The 21,230-nt window shown below is 33.1% G+C and overlaps 4 protein-coding genes across 4 annotated transcripts; 2 read left to right on the top strand and 2 right to left on the bottom strand.

Annotated features, from left to right (window-relative positions):
- Positions 1 to 849: 849 nt before the first annotated feature.
- LOC129918945 (uncharacterized) lies at positions 850 to 5,402 on the top strand. The gene is made up of 5 exons (XM_055999716.1): positions 850 to 965; positions 1,040 to 2,010; positions 4,263 to 4,891; positions 4,949 to 5,153; positions 5,218 to 5,402. Exons 2-5 carry the CDS (start codon positions 1,069 to 1,071, stop codon positions 5,371 to 5,373), a joined length of 1,932 nt encoding a protein of 643 aa, XP_055855691.1. The 5' UTR covers positions 850 to 965; positions 1,040 to 1,068; the 3' UTR covers positions 5,374 to 5,402.
- An 812-nt stretch (positions 5,403 to 6,214) lies between these two features.
- On the bottom strand, positions 6,215 to 7,912 carry LOC129919388 (kelch-like protein 28). Its single transcript, XM_056000248.1, has one exon. The coding sequence runs from the start codon at positions 7,910 to 7,912 to the stop codon at positions 6,215 to 6,217; it is 1,698 nt and encodes a 565-aa protein (XP_055856223.1).
- Positions 7,913 to 10,375: 2,463 nt separating this feature from the next.
- LOC129918314 (uncharacterized) lies at positions 10,376 to 15,367 on the top strand. Its single transcript, XM_055998784.1, has 2 exons — positions 10,376 to 14,571; positions 14,735 to 15,367. Exons 1-2 carry the CDS (start codon positions 10,470 to 10,472, stop codon positions 15,316 to 15,318), a joined length of 4,686 nt encoding a protein of 1,561 aa, XP_055854759.1. The 5' UTR covers positions 10,376 to 10,469; the 3' UTR covers positions 15,319 to 15,367.
- Positions 15,296 to 19,201, bottom strand: LOC129918315 (28S ribosomal protein S31, mitochondrial). The gene is made up of 3 exons (XM_055998785.1): positions 19,060 to 19,201; positions 18,584 to 19,003; positions 15,296 to 16,034 (listed from the first exon to the last, which is right to left on the bottom strand). Exons 1-3 carry the CDS (start codon positions 19,095 to 19,097, stop codon positions 15,359 to 15,361), a joined length of 1,134 nt encoding a protein of 377 aa, XP_055854760.1. The 5' UTR covers positions 19,098 to 19,201; the 3' UTR covers positions 15,296 to 15,358.
- Positions 19,202 to 21,230: the final 2,029 nt, after the last annotated feature.

Consider the following 21,230-nt stretch of genomic DNA (forward strand, 5'->3'; position numbering starts at 1 on the left):
GGCCAGTTGTACAAACGTGGTTCAGCCTCGGATCAGGAATTTAACTCGCCGATTTCGGCGGATTAGCAGTGGATCAACTTTGGTTCAAGGATGGATTTAGCTATTTCAACCTATATGGACCTAGAACCAGTGCTAAAAATCACTGAATTCAGAAGATAAAAGTTGCTGATCCACGGATCAAATATTTGTACAACTGGCCCTAAGCCAAACGTCAGTGTCGAAAAAAAAAAAAAGCAGAAAAAAAAACTTGACATTTCAATTCTAAGGAAAAGAGTGGCGTATGTTTTCCTCAGTATGAGTTTGTTTTCCTCAGAATTGATTTGATTTGATTGGTTGGTTTTTTCTTGTTCTTCTTTAATAAACAGTTATGATAGAAAGGAAAAAGACAAAGACAGATTGCTTAAAAGCCCAATCCCATAAAAAATATCGATAACTTGTATTTGACATTTCTCTTTTGATTTAAGTATTGTTGTTGTTGTATTCCAACAAGAAGCAAAAAGAAATAAAAGGGAATGTTGAAAAAAGAAATAGTGGAAAAAGAAACGTCAAAAAAGAGTCTCGGAATTTTGGCCCACGACTCTCCGGTCGGATAATTTTTTGTTTTATCTTCTTTCTCTTTTGCACTCATTGGTTTTGAAAAGAGGCGCGCCTCTTGAGGCTTCATGTAATAGCTGACTTAGGGCCTTTACGAGATTATGGGCAGTACAGTAGTTCAAACAGACCATTAAATTATAGTATCCCATAAATTTGCCAACCCTGGATTTCACAAATTTGAACGAAAAAGAAAGACACATATCAGAAAATACAACTGTCTCTTATTTACTATAAATTAAAAAGAGATAGATCCACTGTTCATAAATTTGACTTTTGCATATCTAAAAAAAAACAACAATTTGGTCTTTGGTTATCCTTCCACTTCCAAGTCCAATATAAATTTAATTTAATTTGCAAAACCCTTTTTCAAGGTAAGATTTTCTTCCTTAATTATTCTTAATTTAGCTTGCATTTAGTCAACCAAATATACCCATTTCCACATTAGGTTAACACACTCTCCCCCTCAAAAAAGTAATGAATATTTACCAGAAAATAATAAGACGTTTTCCCCGCGGGATAGTTTACAGCTTCGCCTATGGCTCTGGAGTCAAACAACAAGTTGGCTACGAACGCATATCCAAACAAAAATCCAATGTCATAGATCTAGCATTTTGCGTGGACAATCCAGATAAATGGCATGCAGAAAACTTAGAAAAACATTCCAGTCATTATTCAGGCTTCCGAATACTTGGTAGTCAATTTATTGCATCCTATCAAGACAAATTGGCAGCCAAAGTGTACTTTAACACTTTGGTTCCATTGACAGACATTGGAGTAACCATAAAATATGGAATTATCTCCAAAGAACATCTTTTAAATGACCTAAATGACTGGACTCATTTATACTTTGCGGGGCGACTTCATAAGCCTGTCAATCAGGTGGTTGCTCCAGATGATAGTCTACAAAAAGCCTTGCAACAGAATCTTCAATCAGCATTTTTAGTTGCTTTGCTAATGTTGCCCGAAAACTTCACAGATTTTGAATTATTTCATACAATCTCGAATATAAGTTACAGTGGAGACTTTCGAATGATTTTTGGAGAGAACAAGAATAAAGTTCAAAATATTGTCCGCCCTCAATTGGAAGAATTCTTTGAGTTGTATCAACCTGTATTGCGAAGTCTCTCTCCCTACGTTGCTGTAGGCAAAGAGAAGACTAAAAACGAGATATTTTTCGAACAAGACAAATCCGTTAAAGCCACTCAGCATCATCTTAAATTACTGCCAAGCCATATGCAAGAAAGAATTCGTAGGAATTCGGTGGTTAAAGGAAGTTATATGGAAGTGGTACAATCGATTTCCACTAGTGGCAATACACATGATGTTATATCAATGTCTCTGACCGACATAGTCTGGAGGAGTAGCTTAAAACAGTCAATTAAGAATATACCATCGGCTGGTATATCGAAATCCCTTGTATATAGTTATAGAAAAGCCTTGAAAACATTTAATTAAAATCCCAAAGTATAGTGGAGTAACTAAAGCTAAAAAAAATTGGAAATATTAGGGAACCCGACCGAACAGCTCTGATTTTGATGATCTTTTTTTTTCAAACGTCGGCGTCGGTAATTAAAAATACTTTAAAGTCTATAGATTAAAAATTGCCGCTGTTGCCGTTTTGATTTTTTCAATTTAATTGATTTCAAAAATTTTGCTTGAATTTCATAAATTTACTAATACCAAAAGATTGTCTAGGCAATTAAAGGAAAACAACTATATGGCCGATAAATGCAATTTTCTCACAAATTGACTTCAAACACAAAAAAAAAATATTTGAACACAACGGCAACACCTACAATATTTAAATATACATTTTTAAAAAGCTAGAAGCGTATTCAAATTTGTAAAATTAAAACTAAGTTAATTGAGGAAAGAATTTTTGAAAAAATGGTAGTTAAACTCAGATTTTTGGAAAAAAAAAAATTATTGAAAAAATTTTAACATTTCCTTTTAAAAAGTTTTTCGTAATATAAAATGATTTGAAATTATAAAAGAAAATGTCAATATGTATTACAGTTTATGAAAAAAAAAAATTAAAAAGTTTTTTTTAATAGAAGTTTTGATAAAAAATTAACTTATTTTTTTTTATGTTCAACATTTAAATATTAAGTTATTTTTGATTCATTCAATAGCCCTTATTGTTGAAAGTTGAAAAGCAAAATTTTAAAGTCTTTGATAAAATCAATTATTTCAATGCAAAAATTCAGTTTTTATCAAAAAAATCCAATGAAATTGAAGTAATTTTTTTTTTTACTGTAATAAATATCACCTTTTTCTCTTCGGAATTTCTGATAATATTTATGGCCAAATTTTTTAAAAATAAATTCATATTTTACTACAAAAAAGTTTGGGTTTAAATTTTACAGATAGAAATGAGATTCTGGCTTTTTAAAAACGTTTATGCAAATGTTGTAGGTTTTACCATTGTGTTCAAAATATTTTTTTTGTGTTTGAAGTCAGTTTGTGAGAAAATTGCATTTATCGCTTAAACGATGGAAGATTGTCTTTTACTCCCATATATTTTTTTTTCCTTAAATTACCTAGAGAATCTTTTGGTATCATTTATTTTATGAAATTTAAACAAAAAAATTGGTTTTGTTAAAATACGGCAACATCGGCAATTTTAAACCTATACACCTTAAAGTATTTTTAATTACCGACGTTTGAAAAATAAAATGCACGACTGGGTCGCACGTACTTGCTCTTGTAGTTCAAAGTATCGTTATCTTAAATATCTATCGGAAATTTAAGATTTTGTTTAGTGTCGAGAAAAAATACAAAAAAAAAATGAAAGTTAAAAAAATTACATTTAAATTTATTTTTTTCAAAAACCTTTTAAAAATTTTTTTTTAAAAACTTCTTTTTAATTTTTTTTACATTCGCCAGTTCAAAATTATGTCTATAAATTTTGAATAAAATTGACTTATGTTTTGATGAAATTTATGAACTTTAAAAATATGTCAATTTTTGAAAAACGGCAACGCCATATTTCCGTTCTCCGCATTTTTTGAGAAAAACTAAAAACGCAGTTTTGTTAGAATCAGTAAGAGTATTACGTACACTAAATTTAATCAAAATCGTTAGAGCCGTTTTCGAGAAATTTGCAATACCTCGAAAACGTTATATGGGAGATATGCGTTAAAACGGAGATATTAAAAAAATAAAAAAAAGGGGTCTAGGGAATTACATAAAAGTCATCTGTACCAAGTTTCAAGCAAATCCATCCATCCGTTTAGGCCCTAGCTCGATGTACAGATGGACGTACAGACGCACAGACGCACAGACGCACAGACCGACGGACGGCATGACGAAAACCACTTTTTTGATCTTCTCCATTATCGTAATGTTGGTTTTGATTAAAACCTCAATTTTTTTTTCTACACGAAACCAATACTTGCCCTATAGAGCAAGTAAAAAGATCATCAAAATCAGAGCTGTTTTGTCGGGCTCCTTAATATTGACATTTTTTGAGCTTTAGTTACTCCACTAAGTATGTACCTCTGTTAAAGAACAATCATATATGTATATTGAGCTTACTGCTAGTCGAAGAGTTCCTTCCATTAGATAAACTGCTAAGTAGCTTTTAAGAATAAAAAATAAAAGTTGTTATTTAAAAAAAAAATGAAGCTAACTTTGTTTGTATTCTTTCATTTCATCTTTCGTGATAGACAATGAGCGATTCAGATTCAAGCAATAAACGACGTTCTGAAAAGAAGCACAAGAAAAAAGAAAAGAAACACAAAAAGGACAAAAAACACAAACATAAAAAGAGATCTCACAAGATCTCTGATTCTGAGGCATCTATTCAGGATGACTATCCTCTCAAGAAAAAAATACCTGAAGATGTAACAATACCAAGGTTCTTAACTAATGAGAATCCAGAAGTTACCGATGAAGCATTTGGACCGGCATTGCCTCCACACTTATTGGCTGGAAAGACTCCTGAGAATACTAAGGAGGAACCTGCAGTTATAGGACCATCTCTGCCTGCTGGAATAGTCCTTCAAACAGATCATGAATCCGATCAGAAAAGCGAAGATGAAGAAGATGCAGAGGAGTTATTCGGTCCCCTGCCAACAGATTGCAAGTCGTTTGCAAAAATGACAACGGCTCAAATTAAACTCGAAGAACGTGCCCTAGAGATGAGACTGGCTATGCTTGATCCGGATGCCAATAAAGAAGATATAAATAAGCGTGAAGAATGGATGTTAGAGTTACCCGATGTGGGATTGAAAACTGGATTGGCCAGTTTGAAAAGGACTTTTCATACAAAAGAACGACCTGATTTTAGTGATAGGTAAACTTTTAAATAATTTAATTAAATAACTTTTTTTAATAAATTTTTTTTTGATAGATCTTCTTGGACAAAAACTCCCAATTCAAGTGATGCCCCAACAACATCTAAAGTCACTGAAACAACTAAATCAAAAGCTGAGAAGAAATATCAGGAACAACGTGATGCTGAACAAGAGAAAATTGCAAAAAAATTAAAAAAGAAACACAAACGAGATGAGTCTTTGTATGAGATTCATCAAAAGAAACTGAAAAAAGACAAGAAGGTAAATAATAGATTAATAACAAATATGCATAATTTTTTTTCAACTATTGTTTGTTATTTTTTAGGAAAAAGAAGTTAATGGAAAGTCAGAACGTCGTCCATTTAGTCGAGATGTTGATTTACAACTCAACAAAATCGACAAGAATCAAACCAAGAAAATCGTCGATAAAGCTAAATTCTTGGATAGTCGCTTTTCTAGTGGAAATGCTAAGTACCTGTAGATAATGATGAATAGATTTCTTGTTTCTTAGATCTACGTAGTTTCAAAGTAGTTATTATGTAAATTTGTAACGTCTTTTAAATAAGCATTTTGAATATTTTTTTTTCAGGAGTAAATAGACTAACTTAATACTCAAGGTAGAAAATGAAAATAAATCAAACCATTGTTCGCTCTTAATCTTTTTCAATGAAAAACTCCTCCTTATAGTTTTGATAAATTTATAATCATCATGTAAGTTAAGAAACGAGATATTGAACTACGCCAGTTACATAGGAATAAGTCATCTTAACTATATAATATCCTCTCTCCTTTAATATGTGAAAGTCTGACGCATTTCGTCAACAATCAGATAGGCCCTTATCAGTGTATTTTAATTTTTAGACCTGAAAAGTCCACCATCGACCAAGTTCATATTAAATCGATGCCCATCAGCTATTATTCATTGATTTCAAAGTTGTGAAACAGGATCGACAGAGAAGAGCTCTATAGAGTCATGTCTAGTTTTGGTATCCCTGCCAAGTTCGTGCTCCTGGCAGGATGACAATGGAGAATGCGCGCTGCTCCATCAGTGTCGGCAAAGAGTCCACCAGGTCTAAATCTTATTTGAAGACAATTAAAGTTTGTCATCTTACCGAAGATATTATTATTATTATTATAAGTTTATTACGTTGCAAATAAATTACAAAATAATATGTGAAAAGCGCTAGCTACCGAAGATAATATTCTACACACCTTCAATACAGTACAGGTACAAATTATACAAAAAAATAACTTATTTATAAATAAAATTTTTTTAAATTTTTATTTTAATCTTTGTTCAACCAAAAAATTTCAAATAACAATTAGGTACCATTCATAGCTACATCAGTGTTTCCATTTGGTATATTAATGATATCATAATTATCATCATTTAAATGATCCAACGAAGCCAAAGTTCTCCATTTCTTTAAATCAGGATTGTATTCTTGAATGAAGTTTAGAAGAGTATTAGTATCGTCATATCCACCACAAATTATAAGTCGATTATTCCAAGATGCGCATTTAGGTCTGGATAGTGCAAGCCTCATTTGATATATATTCCAGTTGGCAGTTGAACCATTACATAATATTGAAACAGATTTAGAAATCTGGTTGTTCGATAATTGGCCTCCAACAATAACAAGTTTTTCGTTTATATTGGTGAAACAATAATTTAAGTTCGGTGAGTTAGGTGGACCATATTTGAAAGTCCATTCATTAGAATGAGGATTAAAGCAATCAATTGTACCATATTCTTTATTAGAAACATACAAAAATCCACCAGCAACGGCTACTATAGGATTGGAAAGTGGTCTGTTGTTCATGGGAGCTACAGCTTGCCATTTGTTTAAAGAAAAATTAAATTTTTCTACATGCCTCTTCCAAGAAACTGGGTTAGGAGTGTAACCACCAACAATATACAACTCATGATTCAGTATACCTATTCCAAAGCCAGTTCTCGGTATATCCAATTGAGGTAGATTAGATAATTCATTTGAGTGGAGATCATAGCACTGTAAAGAATTATCGACTTTAACAATAAGCTTCTTATTTGTTTCAAGTATTTTATCGAATGATAATGGAAAGCCTGGAAGTGTTTCAGATACCCAGGTGTTTAGCTTCGGATTATAAGTGTGCATCTGATTTTTCACAATCACAATAAGTTTATCTTTAGAAAGCTCCCTGGACTCCAGTCCAGAACTATCTGGTGATAAATGCCATTGAAGCCAATCGCATATCATATTCCAACACTCAGCTGCTTTGCAAAGTTTTTTCTGATGTTGTTTTATAAAATAGGGACTCAGCAACCAATATCGAACATGAGAAAACAATTTGAAGGCATAATTTTCACGATTCAGGTTGTCATGCTCCATCCATTTCATCAGACTCAAAAATAAAGTTTCTTCCGATGCCACATAAAGGTTTTTATTAGAAATTATCATGTCGATTTGATCCCCGGTGAGGTCTAGAAACTCGTCGTTATTGGCCACTTTTTCGAAATTCATACAAACAAATTGAGTCGCTTTCTCATATAGCTCTTTCAAGTCATGTTGATCAGCGAACAAAGCTATGCCCAAACAGTTGCTAGAATCCATTTCTTCACCCATGAAATTGTAACACTCTTTAATCAATGCTTTTATTTGAAAGAAGTTAGCTGCTCTCAAGATGTCTTCTACTGTATCGGTTTGCAGATCAATAGTCCCGGTGTAAATAAAAACGAGAATAAGTTTCAAGATATCACCCATCACTTCATGGATTTTGACTTCAGAAGCTTTTGATTCCATAAGGTCACCGCCAAACATGGTCAAAAAGAAATCACTTCCAGCTGACAAAACATTTTTGTGAGCATGGAATTCGACATTATTGGAGGCAATAATACAAATATCAGATAGTTCATGTTTTTCGAGAAAAGAAAGATGCTTATCGCATAAATCATTCATATGCTTAACTGATTTAACAATTTTACTCTTTTTGGGAGCAAGGTTAAAATTTGGCAAAGAAATTTCTTGTTGCTCTTGCATCTTCACGGATCTGCAAGGAATTTGGGTTGGACATTGTTTTTTTTTAATACCTATTATAGATGTGTATTTCTACATACCTTTTTCTATTTCTATTTCAATTTTTTTTATTTTTAGTGGTTACTTTTGCCCTTAGGTAGGTTTTTGTCTGTTGAACAAAATTAATTTATTTTTTTAGCTCGGTATTGTACGTCGTAGTCGTGGTTATACCGGTAACCGTAACTGGAACTAAAATTGAATTTTGAATAACTGAAGAAAAAGAAGTAAAGAAGGGAAATCCCCATTGAACAAACGTATTTAAATATTTTCCGGGTTACTATGTTTTAAAAAAATGCACATTTTTTCACAGTTAACATTTTTTGATTTAATTTTTCTTTAGAAGATATTAACTACATTATATTTTCAGTTTACCAACAATAGGTAAACTATTTTTTCTGCATAGTCAAATAGAGCAGGGGTAATAAAATAAAATGCACGACTTGGTCGCACCAACCTGTTCGTATAGAAACAGTTATACATATGTTATACCTGAGACATACTGCTTGTATAGTTACTATAGCCGTGTTTTTTTGGTAACTCAGTACAAAGCTCAACAATTGATTGGTAAGGTTAAACTAAAGTTTTTTTATTTTTTGGTTTACAGACAAATTTTTTTCTAAACTTATACATAAATCGTTTGTTGTTGTTTACAGCTTAAAATGTTAACTCAGTAAAATACTGAGTACCTACCTACCAATAAAACACGGCTTATACTACGCTAAAAACCATAGTTTCTATACCAGGCATGTCAAACTCAATTGTTACTAGGGGCCAAAACATCGGGATCTAAACTTTTATGGGCAGCAAAAAAAGTAGATCTAAAATTTTTATAAAACAAATTTATAGAAATAAGAAGAATGGTAACATTAATGTTTTCTTCCTGGTACCTAGAATCTCTTCTTTGATACCATTTTTTATTTGCTCTATAGGGCCAGTATTGGTTTCGTGTCAAAAAAAAAAAAAAACTTGAGGTTTTAATCAAAATCAATATTACGATGATGGAGAATTCCGAAAAAGTGGGTCTCGCAATTCCGTCTGTGCGTCTGTACGTTTTTTTTTTTTTTTGTTATATATTTCGCTTAGAAAGTGTACCTCCCAAACAAATTTTTCAAACTATACCAAATAACTCGAAAATGGCTCAAACGATTTTGATTAAACTTTCCACGCGTAATATTCAAAGCAATTGCAATAAAACTGCATTTTTAGTTTTTCTCAAAAAAGTAAAAGAGTGTACCTCCCATACAAATTTTTCCAACTATACCAAATAACTCGAAAAAGGCTCTAACGATTTTGAACTTTGCACACGTAATATTCAAAGCAATTGCAATAAAACTGCATTTTTAGTTTTTCTCAAAAAAAGTCAAATAACGAAAATAAAATTTCATTTAAGAAAATTTTGCCCTATGTAAATTTCGGCTTTTTCCCAAAATCAACAAAATCTCTTTAAAATGTATATAGAGTCAGCTCTTAAAATCTACAAGTAAAATAACATAAAAGTGCTTTAAACTGCAAGAGCAAGTACGTGCGACCCAGTCGTTTATTTTATTTCACAAGACCAAGGAGTAAGTTAGGCTGGATTTTAAACGATTTTATATGGCATTTTAAATTGCCCTAAATCTGACTGGAAAATACTTATAAAATTCGGTCATATCCACTTCATAGAAATTTGGAATATGCTTCGGACTTCGGAGTCACACTAGAAAAAAAAATTAAGAAAATTAAAATCACTTGTCTTTCAGAGGCATATTCTGCAAACCTTTTTCATATTCAGTTTTAAAGTTTAGATTTTTTCCGCGCATTATTTTTGATACGACGACGATGAAGATTTACCTAAATTTGAAATATTGCACGTAGGAAAGCCGTCAAATCCTTGTTTCTCTTCTGATGTGCATACAAAGCTATGTTGCATTTGAATGCCTTAACTAAGGCATTCATAATTTAACCTACTGTTGGGTTTAATTAGAACCTTCAAGCAATCACAGAACTTACCCTGATTTGAACCACGAGATCTTATGAATTTATAATTTTGTTTTTTTGTACATTCTATGTATATTTATTTATTATTAAAAAAAAGAGGTGAAGGTGCGTTAAACAGAAAATAATACATTTTTAGTTAATTTATCTGAGGATCTTATCGATAAATTTGTATGGGACCTAAAATTGAGCACGGATCTTCGTACCAATCTTTAAGCTCAAAATTATTAAAAATGTTGTGGCCCGCAAAGTTATTCGTTGTGGGCCGCAAGTTTGACATGCATGCTACTAGCATGATACTAGCATGGTAGCCTCTAAAACACATGTGGCATAAGCTTATACCATGGTATCTATGCTAGCGTGTCACGGGTATTAGAATGTAAAGGCTTTTTATATGAAAATTATTTAAAAGAATACCTTTTATTTTATTTTAAAAATCACAATAGGTAGTAAATTAGGTACTTCACAAAATAACTGACATTTTGAAAAAAAAAAAAGAAAAAATATTTTCTAAACTGTAAATATTTAACAAAACTAAACCAAAAATATGACTTCACATTCAAAAAGATCATCAACAATTAGTGCACCTATTACAAATCTTGATTTCCCAGAAGAATTAGCCCATTACAAGTGGCATTGCTCTCTCGGAGAAATGTGTCGGAACAACATAAGACCCCTTCGGTCAACTGATTTTGGAATACCACAAATTATATCGATAAGAAAATCACTCTCCAAATCCAGCTCATACAATTCAACTTCTCCACCTGCATCCTCTTTCAAACCTTTGTCCAAAAATCCATCCCATTTGGGTACATCAAAAGTTCTGGTTGATACAAAACATAGAAAATCTATCAGAGTCAAAAAGATACAATTTACAAGACCTTGTGCAGATAGTGTTGAATTTGGTGCTCCCGTATCATTAATTGGAAAATGTCCAGCAAAAGATAGACAACAATTCAAATTAACTGAAGATCCTCGTAAACGATTTTGTTTAAAAAATCCAAATCGAATTCATTTCAAACCAATTGCACAGCCTGTTGAGCTGGCTAAAGTCAAAGAACTTGTAAAGACTGCCGACAATGTTATTTCTTCTTCAGAATCGCATTCATCGAATTCTAGTATTTGTCAAGTTATAGATTTAGCCAATCCATTGGGTTTGGATTTTCAAGGAACCGATTATAAAAACACTTACGAACGGGATGAGCAATCTTGTCAGAACCAAATCGAATACCGAAAGGTAAGAAGATTTCAACATCGACGAAATGTTCAATTAGAAACTGTACAATATACTGAAAAAGAACAACAGGCTGAGAGGATAGCAATTCCAAAGTGTTTTGCTATGGACGATTCTTCGGTACAACATGCCAAACCTATTGTACGATTATCAAACGTCTTGAATAAAGGCAGACATATGTATGGGAGGCTCGTTAGAGCTGAGCAAAAGCCAGAGGTCTATAAGATCCTTAAAGAGGAAGAACAAAATCGAAGAGAACGCTATAAGCAGTTGTATATCAAGAAAAAACAAAAAACTGCTAGAAAGCATGAAGAAGAAATTCAAAATGAAAAAGCAGTTGCTGCCGATAAAGCAACTGTTTTAGCAGAAAAAGATATTCAAGATTTTGTTAATTTACTTGATCGTACAATCATAACGAAAAAGATGAATCCTCGTCAGATTCCTGAGAGGAAAAAATTCCCCCATAATATTTCCGAAACTATTAAGTTTCGTTACGATATGAAAAAATCTAAACGAATTCTCAGGGACAGCGCCATTGTGAAGCAGAATTTCTACCAACAAATGGGAATACCGAAGAAAATTCCTGAAACTGAACTTGCCATTAGCACTGACTCAAATTCCCCAAGTACTAAAACTGAGGAGCAATCTACCAACGATGAAGATGACATGGTTGTTGGCCAGAAAGGAAGTAAATTTATTCTTCGTGGATTTCGATATAAAATGGGTACAAATTTAAAAGGAAAATTTAATCAGCATGAATTGGCTGAGAAAAATGGCAAGATGAAAGGTTGCATAACCAGAACAGAATGGTTTGAGTCGTTAGTTCCAAGAAAAGTTCAGAAAAATGACCAACGAGATCTTGAAATGAAACTTTATCCTCAAGAACTCGGTCTTAAACCGTTTCATGCTAAAAGTGCTATTAGGGAATTTCGAAAAAAGCCATTGGGAGGGCATTATGATCGAACCGTTAGAAAGAAACTTCACATAAAAAGACCAAAAACCATGAAGGTAAGAAAGTTTAACTTAATAGGTTTTCTATATGGCAAATCGACAAGAAACAAATCGGTAGCATCTTTAAGAAGCTCTGAAGCAATCAATCTTAAAGGATGCACGATGGAATATGTGAGAAACAAAACAGAAAAGGAAAAGTTAAAGAAGAAAATCCAAAAACGTCAACGTATGCAATACTTGGGAATACCATATTCTCAGGAGAAGATTCAAAAAACAAAATCCAAATGCGTTGATTCCGACTCGGGAGATTCTGATTGGATTCCAGATGAAATACCAAATGACAAAAATCCATCTGAGCACATTGATTTGCGAGGTCGTGGAAATATGCCTGCATCAGAAAATCGGGAGACGACTTTACGGCAAATTCCAAAAAATTCTAGAGATTACAAACACTTGAGAGTCCCTTCACCTCTTCTCAATGAATATGTCCAAGCCCAACATATACCTGTTTTGAGAAAGCTTAGAGATGATAAAATTGTTGTCGAAAATGTTAGAAATGTTAAACCAACCGAATATGCCAAGAAATTTGGAGCTCGTCATCATCATGACCATTGGAATCCAACGCAACATAAATCTGTAAATGTTCGGTATTCGAGAAAAATAGTTAAACCTAAACTTTTGAAAAGAACATCTCAAGTCGATGCAAGAGAAAAATCCCAAACAACTTTTGACAAAGCTCGACCAAGAGGAAGTAATGTCGATGAACAAGATTTTTCCATACCAATGTATAATTTTGACGAAATTATCGAAAATCATGGAAATAAAATAAAAAGTGATACCAAAAGACAAACCAAAGAACACGTGTTCCATCAATCTAAAGATATGCCCATCCATAGCTTGGGTGAAGATGAGTTTCAAGAATTTCCAGGACGTGATAAATTTCTTGAATTTATTCGTAACATCAAAACAGAATTGAATAAGCGTTCAGGGGTAACCGACACTAGTCAACTGGTAATTGATAAAAAATCCTTCATAGATGAACTCAAGGAAGATCTCCTCAGTATAGAATCTTGTCTTAGCTCACTTAGCTCTTCAGAATGTACAAACTTATCAAATGACAGTGGAAGCTTCCTTATGGCTGGAGACAAAAAAATCCCATTAGACTACTTGAGAAAGTCAGTGGTTCCTTTTGAGGAAATGAATAGACATCGTATCGAAGCTATACCTATTGACGCTAGCAAAGAAGAACTTAATCCTTATCGAACTGTTCCCTTTGCTGGTCAGCAAAGGGAACAATTGTCTATGACAACAGCTAAAGATAACTTTTTCACATTCAATACAAGATTACAGAATGGAATGCGACAACGTCTAGAAGTGAAGACAGAGGATCCCAAAAAAAAGGTAATTGGTCCGAAGAAAGGCCCAAAAGAGATCGCTCAAGTAGCAACTGACATCGACGAATTGTATATAGAAGACCTCAAGAAACCTCCATCATTAAAGCCATTTAAGTGGAATTCCTGCCGGACCATGATCAAAGATGCCCTTCGCAAGAAATTCGAATCGATGTTGATTCAAGGTGAAATTGTCCGAACAAAAATCAACGATCGTCGCAATGAAGAATACTACCAGCAAATGATTAAATCAAAGGAATTATTTGAAAGGTTGTTTGCAAAATGGGAAAAGAAAGAGTATGAAGCTGCAATGGAAGTTGTGAATAGAGTCAAACCCTACTATGAAGCAACTGATATTTATCGAAAGGACTATCAAGAGTTAAGTAAGGAATTTACAGTTTTGAATATGGACATTGTTTACATAGAAAACGATTGGACACGTCGAACTATATTACAAAATTTCCATTATTTATTGGCCGATATGGAGTGGCGAGTGGAGCACGATTGGATTCATCGAAATGAAGATGGTAGTTTGGAAGGCTTCCAAGAGTCGATTGTTAAGAGATCGATTGTGAACATTCGTAAGAGGGATAAAGATGATGCATGGGCTGTTAAAAAATATTATGAAGAGATTTTCTTAAAGAATCCTCATCCTATTATTGTTGTTTTTCCAAATGCTAAAGAATTCATTAATGGAATTGAAAATTTAAAATCTAAAACATTTGTTCTACTTCTTGAATTACATTATACTTTGTGGATTTTGGCCGAGTTGGAACAGAGATATCAAGAGTTTAATGATTGGTGTACAGTTGAGTTGGCATCTAAGAAGAAATTTGCTGAAAATAAATGTGCAAATAAGTACTATATGGAAGATCGAGCTGGAAAGTTAAAAGAACAAATGAATGCTTTCCTAGGCGATCCGATTGATGAAACTTTTGGGGATAAGCGATTGAGTCAGATTAAAGGAATCTGTAATGAAATTTATAAACACATAGTGCCTGATGGTGATCAAATGGATTTGAGTGCTTTGGAGCAGGTTGCTGCAATATCGGAGGTGTTGGATGAACTTCTTGGTAAGTAGAAATTTTCTATTTCTGGCAGTTCTTCAAATTTCCAAAACAAACCGGGAATTTCTTAGCGAATCCAACTCACAACTGTTTAAATAGCTTTCCCGGTCTTTTTTTCAGTCATAAGATTTTTTTTTTAAATGTATTGTTGTTTGTTTGTTTTTTTTAGGTAAATTCGAAAACATTCCTGTGGCCCAACGTAATCGCGTTGAGAAAAAACACCGCAGACTCCTCGCTTACCGTCGCAAAATGTCCAAACAGGCTGTTTTCATAGAACGCCGAATTGCCTCTGAAATGGTTAAAGTTAAACGCAACTTAGCACCTCCATTTGTAAAACCAAAACGTCAAGGTAATCTTCCGCGTTCAGAATTGAAGAAAGTGATTCGTGTGCGTGAGAAAAGGCAAATTTCAATGTCACAACAAACGAAATTCTTTTACAAAGCCTTTCATGATGAGGGTGATCCGAAAGGTCTGAAAGAAGCACGCGAAAGTTTGGATGTGATTGAAGGAATTCAAAAATCTATTGTTCCTTTTTACTTTGATCATTTTCTCATTATCAATGGCTATCAACCAAGTTATGATTTTCAAACTCAAGTAGAATTGAGAGATGGTCCAGAAATTGACCGTATGCAAGTTAAAAAGGTGCTACCTGAAGTTATGGAAAAATTCGAAAAATGGCAAATTATGAAGAAGAGGATTATGGAAGAGAATATAAGTAAAAATCCTCAAATGTATCAGAACGTTCGAATATGAATTTATATATATTTTTCTCTATTCAATTACAACAACAAACTTAACTAGATGGGACAGTTTTTGGAGTTTCCTTTTGGGGTATGATGATTTCTTTAAGGAGTTCTTTCTTGTCCTCGAAATAATCACGATACCAGAGAATGTGAGCCTTTTTCTCTCTGGCAGTAATGTAGGGATTCTTTGAGAGACCCACACACACCAATTCCATGAAATGACGAATAGGTCCCTTGGTTGGACACCATGGTTCTAAATGTTGTTCAAGGAAAATGTGTTCGGAAAAGTCAGTGGCGTGTTCTTCGTCCATGCCTTGTTCGTTGTCAATGGGGAATTTCCATAGCTTGCCTTGTTCGGTCCAAAGGGCCATTTTCTGGAAGTAGTTTGCTGGGGGATGGGTAATGGCCAGTTTGAGTTCGTGTTGGTGAAGATGGTCCCATGTTTGGATCATATCGGGAGAGTCACGAAGTTTACTGGGATCCTTGAATATATCTAATGGCTTGGCACCAAATAGGTTGACACTACCAGTGTTTGGCTCTGGTTGTCGTTGATGTTGTTGCTGTTGTTGTTGTTGATGCTGATTTTTGCCACCTCTTCCTCGGTTAACAGATCTGTCTCGACTTTGGTCAGGTCGGGCAGGTGCAAGACTCTTTCGAACGAATTCGCTTCGAGAGTATTCTATGGCCGGTTGGCGCCTATCAATCTTCATTCCCACAATTAGGTCACTGAAACGAGTATATAAAGGTTAATTCCACGCAATTTGACCACCAACAAGCAAAAAATATAAGAAATTTAATGATGTGATTTAAATACTTTTGCATTTTATTTTAATAATTTTATATAAGTTTAATTATTTTTATATTCCTCAATCTCAAAAATTAAAAAAATGAGAAATTTTTTTTAGTAAAAGATGGGAAAAATTAACATTCTAATGTAGAATTCCTTTCAACCGCTTGCAGTCGCTACTAAAAACGAAACTAAATTCGTTACTTTTTGGCTGTTTAGGAAATTAAATTGTGGGATCTCTTTTTGTGAATGTATTTGTGTCCAAGTGACCGATGAAAAGAATATACAAAACTTCATAGTAGGAACAAAACAACGTAAAATTAGTTTATTTTGTTCACTAAAAATGATTTATATTTCACAAATAAACAAAAATTTTCTCTGGTTCTTCATCTCTTTATAAAATTTTAGTTTGGCAAAATTGTAGTGTGTGTGAAAATCTTTGTAAGTCCGTCTAAAAAAAGAGTTTTAAAAAAGATCGATTCTTCGAGAAAAAGTTACGAATTTTTTTTCATTGGAAAAAGTAGCGACTACTACTGATCGAATTTTTGGTTGTTTGGAATTCGACATAAGAGTTTCCAAGGCCGGCATTTTTTTTAAAGTCAATTATTCTAATAAACAGCCCTTTTCTGCTATTCGATTCACGTGAATCGAAATCAAACTGGCTTTGTAAAACCTCGAAAGCAAATCGTTGCTTCCGTCTCTTTAAGAAATTTAAAAGACACAAAATTTGCTTAGGTTTAATTTTAACCTCTATTTAAATGTTTTTTTGTTTTAGACTTTCACGTGAATCGAATAGAAGAATAGGGCTAAAATACTGTTCAATTTTAAAGTTCAAGTGACCTCAACTTTAAAATTGAATTATATTTAATCGCTCCACTAAAAATAAAAATAATTTTTATTATTTTTTCTTCGTTACTTTAAAACTATTTATTGTGTAAATAGTGATTAAACATTTCAAACCTGTATTTTTTCTTTAATAGCTGCGTTTCTTTGGGAGCTGCTTTGAACAACTTTTTCAATATAGAAAAAGTAGTTTTAAGTACTAGGCAGTAGATAAATGTTCTAAAAAGAACGCAGATAATGTTTATACACTTAGGAGCAAAAATGGAATCAAACTTTGTTCTGTAAAAACGACAATTGATCAGGGACTTATTTCTCGACGAGCTACATGAACTACATCAGCCACATCAACGACTTTAAACTTCAATATCTACGTCCCATCGTTCCTCAGTGATAAAATATATGCTTACTGGCAACGTAACTACATAAATTTCCCAATTTTTAAATATCCAGATAAACCCCAGTTAAGCAGGCTTACCCTTGCCAGGTTGGTTTACTTATAGAAAATTGGGCTATCTTTTTCCAAAATTCCCGTTATTCCTAGGAATAAAAGTTTTTTATATTGACATTCATTCTTCTGATAGTCTAACTGACGCACTGTGGGCTAGAACGCTATTTTAGCAGGAATTAATTAAATAGTCAACTTATTCCAATATTGCTAATTTTAGTCTTATTCGATAGATAAATGGACTAGCTATAATTGCCCATTCGAAATTTAGGTCAAAAAATTCATTGGCTACATAAAAAAAAAAACAAAAAAGGCCACTTTTTCCCTATTCAGATATTCGTTTACTGAGTTTGTTTTAACGGATCGATTGCGAAAATTTTGCTAGTTTATAAATAGGTAATGTATCCAAATATAGTATTTGCTAATAAATTGTTATTATATTGAACTTTTGTTTATAAATTTTAAAGTAAAGTATGCTACTTGCACCAATTTTATTTAAAACGAATGTTCCTAAGCTTTTAAAAAAAGGCACGAGGAGGCACACTCTAGAAACAATTTTAAAAAGTAGCTAGACTATATGATGGCTTTATGTTTTATATAAAACTATGTCCTACAAGTGCAAACTTTTTTCGCTCTAACTCTGAAAGTATAGTGAGCAAAATACTAAAAAAAAAAAAAAAACACTTACGATGACAAAAAAACGAGTTGTATGTTATCAAATAACGGTTTTTTTATTTGCACTAATATTTTACCTTCCATATTAAGTAAAAACAACTTTTGTTCGTGTTCAATGACACCATTTTCGAATTTGATGCGTTTAAAACATCATAGAACTTTTTTTGTTTTTTACAAATATCTGTTGTAAATTGGAAAACCTTATTTAACATAATATTTCGTTTATTTTTTTTTTTTGTTGTTCTTATGTTTAGTGTCTGTTGCACCATAAAATTATTATTATTACATCATTCAACATCATCTCAATACCTTTAACTGCATTTTTAGACTATTTCGAGAATTTCTATAATTAATTCCAGCTAAAATAGCGTTCTAGCCCACAGTGTGACGAGACGATTGAAAAATCAGGGCTTAGTGAATAGTAAGTACACAAGCCAAGAACAAAAAATGAAGTAACTGTGTCACACCCGTTACAATGGAATTACCCTAAACCAAAAAGGATGTCAACCATCAAACTTTATTTACCTCAAACTCAATTCATTTGGATCGGTAGCTTCTTTAGTTGATTGTGTCGTCGGAGGAGTTCCATTCGGATTCAAAAGCTTATTCAATAGTTCGGCTTCAGTTTGTTTTTGATTTTCTTCTCCCAACAGCGAGGCAACATTCTTTGCCGCCTCCACAACATCCTTGGATTCATCTTCTGCCTTTGAGCGTTTCTTACTACCACCTGGTTTTGCCATGTTTATATTTTTAACAATTTGTGTATTATCCTCGGAATTCATGGTGGACAAAAGTTTGTTCAAACGTTCTGCGGCAGTTTCTTCTTTGATTGGTTGTTTTCTGGGTTTTTTCTTGTCTTCCCGGTCGCTGTCACTACTGTCGCTATCATCTTTTTTGCGATCACTGAAATCTCGCACGATGAGGTTGGAACGAACAGCAAGTGTTCTAAAGAGGATTGATTTGATGACATTTGTTTATATTTGTGAAATGTATGTAAATACCTCAAAGTTAGATCTTGAAATCTTCGTATAATTAACATTTTTATTTTATTTTATTTTTTAATAAATTTATTAAATTTTTTAGATGATGGTTATGCACAAAATTTTCAGCTGAGCCTGCGAAATGTCAGAAAAATGGGATGAAAAAAATGACAGTTGGTGGAGATTATTGTACAGGGATGTGTGTGAGTGAGGTAGAATTTTCTATTTTGTTTTGCTTTTTTTATGTGAGCTGCATTCAGCGGATTTTAAAGGTTCTCCGATACCAAGGTGACATTAGGTGTGTTTTTTTTTGTTTATCTATATATATTTTGTGCAAAAAAAGACATCGAGATATTTGAAATCGAAACCTTCAAACGCTTATAACACAAGAACGAAGCAACTAATGTTGGTCTTGGTGGTCATGGTCTTAAAATGTAGCTAAGAATATACAAAAGATTTTTGGTTTTTTGTTAAAAAAAGAATTTATGAATCCAACATGGATGCAATGGCCATATGAATGGTTTTGGTTTTTTTTTGAACATTTTTTTTTTAATCCATCATGGATGTAATGGCCATACCACTATGGAGTTAAAAAAAAAAACATGAGCACGGCACATTTTTGACAGACAGCTGCCAAAATGTATGTACAGTGGTGCCAAACATTTGGACGGATTTCAAAAATCCCGATGTGGTTTTTTTGCACAAAATATATAAGCAAAAAAAACACCTATAGATAAACAAAAAAAAAAACACACCTATTTTTAAAAATGCTTTGTCAGCTATTACACGAAGCCTCAGGAGGCTTGCAATGACTCTTTTTTCGAATTTTCTTATGATAATTATTCTGTGAGGTGCGTGCTATTCCGTGATGCCTCTTGAGTCAAGGGCATTTCTCTTTTGATTTAAAATTTGTTGTTGCTGCATTGCACCAAAAAACAAAAAGAAATGAAAGGGAATGTTGAAAAAAAGAAACGTCAAAAAAGTGTCTCAGAATTTCGACCCACGACTCTCTGGTTGGAGAATTTTTTGCTTCATCTTTTTTCTCTTTTGCACTCATTAGGGGCATTCACGATCCGGTGCAACAAAAAGGTATAAAATTGCTAAATTTTATTTTTCTACTACTACAACTAAGAGAAACAAATTTTGCACCATTGTATTTTATTTTTGCAATAGGGTTAGGGTATTGCAAAAGCGTAAAAAAATTGTAGTCTGTATATTTGGTTATTTTAGTTTAAGAAAATGTTACACTCTTGCACTTTTACAACGATACAAAAGACCATTTGCATCGAATCGTGAATACCCCTATTATTATGTTTGAAAAGAGGCGCGCCTCTTGAGGCTTCGTGTAATAGCTGACTTTATAACCAAAATTAGTCATTTCAATTTCCGATTTTAACAACTACAAAAAAATTTGCAATTTTCTAACTCATGTGTAACTTTTACCATACACACACTCAAAAAAAAAACAACGCTTCACAGCGTTCTGCGTTGATGTTGGCTTTTTATTCAAAAATACTCTAGGCAGCATACAGTACAAAAATTAAACCGTGTTTTCCATATTGGTTTAAATCTGTGATTTCGGCAAAATTATCTGTTTTTCTTATAATTGCCCGGTTCCCTTGGAGGTGGTAGATAATCTTGTACATTTACTACTAAAACTACTCATGCTTTTTTGCCGAGTAGATGAGAATTGATTCGTTGAAAGTGCACAGAGAAAAAATAAGGCAGGGATGACTATGCTTCTGGTATATTTAACTTTATTTCTGGTATATTCAACTTTATTCTGATTGAATATACTAGAAGTAAAGTTATCCCTGGCGTTATGTTTTCTCCGTGTGTGTACCATTGAAAATCGCTAGTAAACGACTAGAAGTACTTTGCCACCTCCCAAAGGAACAGGGTTTTAACGTACTGATTTCGTAGGATTTCCTGTGGTTCAACTTTTGCCCAAGCATGAATTTGGCTATTTTAACATAAATATGGACCTTGAACAACCCAACAAACAATATCACTTCTATAAAGCTTTACAGGAGCTACATTACCACCTGTAAAGCTTTATAGAAGCGAATTTGTTAGTCGGAAGTCGAAGTGCTAAACCTTATCTTCCCATCGATATCAGAAGACAAAAATTTGCTAAACCATTGGATTAAATATTTGTACAACTGGCCTTTAGATCTTACAAATATAAGCCC

Source organism: Episyrphus balteatus, chromosome 4 (genome assembly GCF_945859705.1).
Source record: "Episyrphus balteatus chromosome 4, idEpiBalt1.1, whole genome shotgun sequence".
NCBI lineage: Eukaryota > Metazoa > Arthropoda > Insecta > Diptera > Syrphidae > Episyrphus > Episyrphus balteatus.